This window comes from Trypanosoma rangeli (assembly GCF_003719475.1).
Source record: "Trypanosoma rangeli strain AM80 chromosome Unknown Tra_15.4_contig_00619, whole genome shotgun sequence".
Lineage (NCBI taxonomy): Eukaryota > Euglenozoa > Kinetoplastea > Trypanosomatida > Trypanosomatidae > Trypanosoma > Trypanosoma rangeli.
Window position 1 is genome coordinate 1 of NW_021706368.1, and position 6,392 is coordinate 6,392.

Sequence of the window (6,392 nt, forward strand, 5' to 3'; positions counted from 1 at the left end):
GCGCCGACACGCTCCGTATCGATCACTCTTCCACCCTGCGAAAGGCTAATGCCGCATCAGACGAGATGCTCCCTGCGACAATACCAGCAGCAACACCAACGGAGCCTTTCGAGTGCACCTCGGCAAAGACGACAGCCTCGTCATTCACAAGAGCAACTTCAGGGACACGGAACGAATCCGTTGCCGCATTAACGCCATCTTTGTCTCTCAAACCAATGGCCACATTCGCAAACAACTGCCATTTGGGTAACAGATAACCCGGCTCCCACTTTCATCGTCCTCAGCGTATGCACCTTCACTGCTGCAGCACATCAACAACACAACGAGGAGCAGCAGCACCGCAGGAAAAAAACAAATACCGGGACATCTTCAGCATGTGTCGCTCTCTCTCTCTATCTCTCTCTTCCTTCCCTCCTTGTGGAGAATCCACTCAGGCCGCAACAGTTGTGTGTGTGTGTTGCTGATGGTGACCGCAGAGCCCTCAAAAGTGCACAGCAGCGAGCAGCATTCGGTCTCTTTCCATCTAAGTGTGCGGGAAGAAGCCAAAAGGTGGAAAGAAGGCAAATAAGGAAAAAAAAAGCCCTAAACTATGGCCCCCGCCCACGACCACAGTTGGGCTTACACATCGTCGTCATCACCCCGCAGCACTTCCCGCCGCAGCTCTCTCACACACACGGAGATGAGGACGAGAGGGGCTGAGAACATCGCGACTGCCGCAAGCAGAGGAAACCACCGCGGCGACTTCGGCTGCCACGCTACAACACACACCGAGCAGCCCCGCTGCGACTCTTTATGTGGGGGGTCATGTGTGTATCGATGTTTCTCTTGTTTGGTTGCATGCTGAAGACACTTTTTTTTTTGTTTTGTTTCCTCGTTCGTGTAGAATAAGAGGACGGAGTAGAAGCGACGCCGCGACCATCGTGAAGGAGCTTACCCCCATCGCTCAGCGGAGTGGTGTAAGAATGACCGGCCACATCGGACTTCCCTCTCGCTTATATGCAGTCGCATGGATGCAGCTAAAAACAAAAATAACAAACCGCGTGCCACTTCGCGCCCCCGCTATACTACATAGCGGATACAAGCCCTTTAACCACCTGAGGCACTGCGCATCGCTACAATAAGACAGCAACGGCATGTTCCGCCCAGGATAGGATGCCATAAAACAACCATAAAAGGGGGAAAAATAACCACCCTTCCACAATAGCCGGATGACGGTAGCCATCCATGGAGGCACTTCTAATAGGACTGTACTTGTTAAATTTGGCATCACCCGCAAAGTTTGCCTGGGAAGTCCGCCCCGTTTTTGCAGTGAATGCAGGCAAACATAGCTGGGATTGCAGCTTGCTTATAAACATTTGTTTGTGTGCGTATGTCCGCAAGCTAGCAGCATGTGCCATGTGTTGGTTGGCCGGCTGTTTGGTCGAAGTTGATTCCAGAGGAATAATCCCTGCCTTTCGTCCGAATCTTGTCGTATACACACCGTGCAAGCTCGTCAAACGCCTGCTCAACGCCCGCACGCGTCTTTGCGGAGGTAAAGGCCAGCAGCATCTTGTGTCGCTGTGCCAGCTTCTGCGCCTGCTCCTTCGGCACGGACATGAACGGTGCGTCCTCCCCCACGCCGGAGACGCCTTCGACACACTTGTCAATCTTGTTGCCAATGAGCAGATACACAGCGCCGTCTTCATCGTCATCGCCGCTGCGGCAGAAGGCGTCGGCCTCCTCCATCCAGCGCTGAAGGCCATGAAACGTCTGCGGCTCGTTCACGTCGTACACCAAGGCAACGGCGTTGGCACCGCGATAGTACGAGCTGGTTAGAGTGCGAAACCGCTCCTGACCGGCGGTGTCCCAGAGGTGGAGATTGACGTGCCTGCGTACCCCATCGGAATCGACGACCTCCACCGTCTTCACTTTGAAGTCAATCCCAATCGTAGAGCCGATGTCGGGGTTGAAGACCCCTGCGGCAAAGGAGAACATAAGCGAGGACTTCCCCACGCCACTGTCCCCGAGTAGGAGGACCTTGATGCTTGCATCCGCGGCCTGTGACATCTACGCGATGCAGCCAAATACCTACGCCCCTAATACTCCTCTCTGCTGCTCTGCCGATGAGTATTGCTTCAACGCCACGCAGGCCGAACAGCAGCAACAACAAGAACAAAAATAATAATTAAAAAAGCATGCCATTGGTTCAAACGACAGTGCTTGACGTCTGCCTCATCCCCACAGGGAATGGAGAGCGGGGGTATTTAAGCCCCTCCTCCCTACACACGCACACACACGCTCTCGGGTTCACTGGACATCCACCCTGCGCAGGCGCACTCCGCTCCCTCCACAGCTACCCGTGCCATCTGAGAGGAAAAGGAACACAAGACAAATGTTATGGGATAAAACCGAATACAGGTCCTCTATCTTTCTTTGCCCCCACCCTCCAACACGGCAAAAACAACAACAACAAACGCCGCCCGCATGATCCCAGCGGCATCGCCGTGTGTGAAGGGCAATATAAAAAGAAAGATAAATACAACACCCATATACCCATATATATATATGTATGGGTATATATCGTGCTCCTGCCACTGTCTGTTGTACGGTAAATACATTTGCGCGTGTATATGTGTGTGCGTGCATGCATGCGGAAATGATCCGGATAACGAAACTCAAAACTTCTCGTCAGAAGTCGCAACGTTAACACACACGCACGCGCGTCCTTGTGCCCAATGCAAGAGCTGGCACAATCGGGAGGCATGATATTATACATTTGTCATATTGTGGCAAAATTAAGTTTTTTTTTTGTTTTTGTTTCTCCTTTCGTATATGTTCTTTAAATTTTGTGTATTTGCCTATACATTTTTTCTTCATCTCTGGTTCCCTCCATTTTTTTTTTTTGATTTTCCCCTCGCTTTGCTTCTATGCATCGTGTTGGGTATGAAGCATTCCCTGAGGCATGCGTCTCCCCCCCCACCCTCCCCGCAGTGCGAGCAAAACACACACGCATTCAAAAGCAAAGCCAAGCCACATAAAAAAAAACAACAAAAAACAACAACAGCAACAACAAAAGCGCGAGCGAACACCGAGTGCAACAAGACGTGTGGACAGGCACGCTTGCCGCCTTTTCCCCCTCCTCTTAGCAATCGCATTTTTTTAAAATGCATGTGGCAGAAAAACACGTCCTGGCGTATCAAAAGGGACGCCCTTGCTTTACTGTGCCGTCGAAGGAGGAACCATCGATGAGCATCGTGACGCGTCTATCGGAGTCCGTCGTGTGGGAAGAAGAGGACTTCCCTCTTGCGTCCAAGATACGGCCGCGGCGGTACTGGGCAGAGGGTCCACGTACAAGATCTGATAACGGGAGCGGGCGTGTCGGGATCCACAGGGCCTCCGTTCCCCCGTGCACCATGTCCTGCGTGGCGCTGTCACGGGACCGCTTCAGCAGGTCATGCTCTGCAGCGACCGCCATTCTGTTCTTTTCAAGCGAGGCCTTAAAGCGGCGAAGGTCCTGCTCGTATTGCAGCAAGAAGGTTCCTATGGAATCCAACGTGTAGCCCTTATACTTCCCAGTCTTTAGCGGGACGTCCTCGTCCTCATCTTCCTCCTCGCCGTCCTCGCCGGTGTCGCTCAGGGGCAGCTTAAATCTTTGGGCGATGGGAGATGTCATCTTTGAGTGAATCCGGTCCTCCTTTGCCTCCAACTCCTGCAGATGCCTAAGTGTGGGCATAGACTCCTGCTCCTTCGCAAGCACCTTCCGCGAGGCCCGCCGCAGCTGGCTGTGATGAAACATAAAGTCGTCAATGAGTTGATGGCGGTTGTCATCCTCCTCCGTCTCCAACTCTGCAATCGTCTGGACGGTCGACTCCGTCGTAAGGGAGAGCAGTGAGTTTTTGGCCTCGTCAATCTGCTGCCGCTCCGACCTCTCCTCATCGCCAATGGCGCTCCGCGCGCATAACTCCATTCGGAGCGTATCCGCAAAGGCGTTCTTGTACTCCTGCACCTTGCGGTTGAGGAGGCGGTTTGCCAAACGCCGTCGAATTCTATAGGCAAATACGACGCTTTTAATTAACTGCTGAGCGTCCTGCCTGCGCTGTGTTTGTTGGACCTCCCTCTCCACCACCTCACGTTCTTCCTGCGCAGTGAGGGCCTCCTCCGCCGCCTTGCGGGTCTCCACCTGCAGCGCTCCAAACTCAGACCCTTCGGTGCCTCCAATAGACTTACGCGCCTCCTCCTCCGACTCAACAAGCACAACAATAGACTGCTGCAAGACGAGAGACGCGGCTTGCTGTCGACCCAGAGAAACTCTATCCTCCTCCTCATCAGCAACAATCTCGTCACGACGCGCCATTTCATCACCCAGAACCAAACACACATTTTCAGCCATTTTCTCTTTACGCCTCAACGCAATCTCTTCTTCCTCCGCCTCAAGCAGGGCATTCCCACGGGCGTTGACTTCCTCCTCCACAAGCTTAGCCCGCTCCGCCCTTTCGGTACCCTTAACAGCCTGCAGCATCTCCAGTGCATTCAACAGTTTGTGCTGATCATTGAAAATGCCTTCGTTGCTGTCCAGCATATGTTCAGCCTCTGCTATAATTTCTTGCCGTAAGAGCATCTCATCCCCAATTAGTTTCATAATCTCTAATGACGCGTACCCCTCCTCTTCGGTGGCCACAATGGCGGTTCGCTCATGACCCTCCGCTTCGCATAATTCCTTCATCGCACTCGTGAGGGTGACAGAATTCTTTTCCACCATGACTGTGTCGTAGAGAGCCTCTCTCTCTTCATTTTCTACGCGGTGTAGGTGCTCTCTATCCTGTGCCTCCTCCTCGCACAGACCTTCCCACAACCGCCGTGCTGCTGCTTCAGACTCTTCGGCCTCAAGCTTTGCCACAATAGTGGCATGTTCGCGTGCCAATGCCTCGACCGATTGAGTCATGTCAAACTCTACAAGTTGTCTTAAGTGGTCCTCCATCAGCTGCAACTGCTCCACATGCAGTGCAGCTCGTTCCTCCCCCTCTGCATGCTGTAGCTGAGCCCTTTCACTGAATTCTGAGTTAACCACCTCATCGACGACAGCAGCCATCATCTGATCCCGGCAAATGGATGCCTCCACAGCGGCTTTTTCACTCGTGAGACACGCCAGTGCGGCCTCGTATTCCTTCTCCACTGCGTCCCGGGCGAGCGCCTCACGCTCCACTAAGGAAAGCAGCAGCTGCGCATATGAGGTACTCTGCTCCTCCTTCTTTAACACATCCCGCGCCGCTTCCTCGCACTTGTCAAGGACGCCCAAGTAGTGTTCCACGTGCTCCAGTGCCTCATCCCGCTCAACCATCTTCCGCCCAGCCGCCTCCTCAGCATCCAACGCATCCGCGGAAAGAACCTCTTGAGCTGTGATGGGCGCACCATGCGCTGCTCCATCACTCCCCACACTGCGTACCGCTCCCCCTTCCACTACCTCGACATCATCAACATTAGCCACTGATGTTCTCCCCTCATCACCAGCCTCCACATCTGCGGTGGCGGCGGCCGCCGCCACGCCTCGTGCCCTCCGATGCCGCCCTACACTACGTTTCATGCGCACCTCAAATGTAACAACCTCCGATTCCTGGCAAACCTCAATCTTATTCTCATCAAGCGACACAGGCAGCAACGAAACACGGCGTAAACTGTTCTTATCAGTCGATGCAACAGACCTTGAAACATCTGAGGCGGCACCCAACATAGATGATCTACGGCGCAACAGTCTCGACAACCCATTATCAGCCTCCACAGTAACAGGAACCTCCAAACGCAATGGAAATAACGTTTGCAGCCTCGCCTGCTCGGCTGCCTCACTCGCCTCAGCTGCGTGCAACGCCTCCGCCACGGCTCTACCTCGAGCATCCATTGCATCCTCCAGCTCGCGGAGTGCCTCAGCGTTCCCCTGCGGGTCTTTGCTCAGTTCGTCGTAACGGTTACGCAGCTGCTGAAACTCCACGTCACGCAGTAGCGCGTCGGACCAGCCAGGGACATCGTGGGTTGCAAGAAATGGGTACATTGCCAACTGCAACTCCTTCTCGCACTCGCCCAGCGCCAGCTCATCTGCACGCGACCGAAGCGCGCCTTCCAGCCCCGCTATTTGCGCCGCATTTGTCTCAGCGTCTGTCAGCGCAGCCAGATGCTCCCGAAACAAGCCCTGGTACATGACGTCGCCGGCAAGCGGTATCTCACTCAAGGGGACACACTTGCGGTCCTCGTACACAAGAAACGGGTTGCGGGCGCGCACATGCTCGTTCGCTCTCATACGGTGTGCCTTCACGAGCTTCGCTGTGAGGGCCAGCTCCTCCACGCGCTTCGCCATCTCCTCTTCCGTGTGCTGAACATCTTTCACATTCGATGAGTATTTAAGCTGCCGCGTACGGCGCCGT

General features: G+C 54.2%; 2 protein-coding genes across 2 annotated transcripts, besides 5 other annotated features; both read right to left on the reverse strand.

Annotated features, from left to right (window-relative positions):
• The first annotated feature begins 379 nt into the window (after nt 1-379).
• Nucleotides 380-404: a microsatellite.
• Nucleotides 405-1,380: 976 nt separating this feature from the next.
• TraAM80_09569 (small GTP-binding protein Rab18) lies at nt 1,381-2,046 on the reverse strand (the record flags this gene model as incomplete). Its single annotated transcript, XM_029386244.1, has 1 exon — nt 1,381-2,046. One exon carries the CDS (start codon nt 2,044-2,046, stop codon nt 1,381-1,383), a length of 666 nt encoding a protein of 221 aa, XP_029233896.1.
• An 86-nt stretch (nt 2,047-2,132) lies between these two features.
• Nucleotides 2,133-2,164: a microsatellite.
• Nucleotides 2,165-2,526: 362 nt separating this feature from the next.
• Nucleotides 2,527-2,560: a microsatellite.
• A 218-nt stretch (nt 2,561-2,778) lies between these two features.
• Nucleotides 2,779-2,829: a microsatellite.
• Nucleotides 2,830-3,016: 187 nt separating this feature from the next.
• Nucleotides 3,017-3,052: a microsatellite.
• A 123-nt stretch (nt 3,053-3,175) lies between these two features.
• Nucleotides 3,176-6,392, reverse strand: TraAM80_09570 (putative calpain cysteine peptidase; the record flags this gene model as incomplete). The annotated part of the gene is made up of 1 exon (XM_029386245.1): nt 3,176-6,392. A coding segment is annotated over one exon (3,217 nt), but the record flags the coding sequence as incomplete, so codon positions are not given.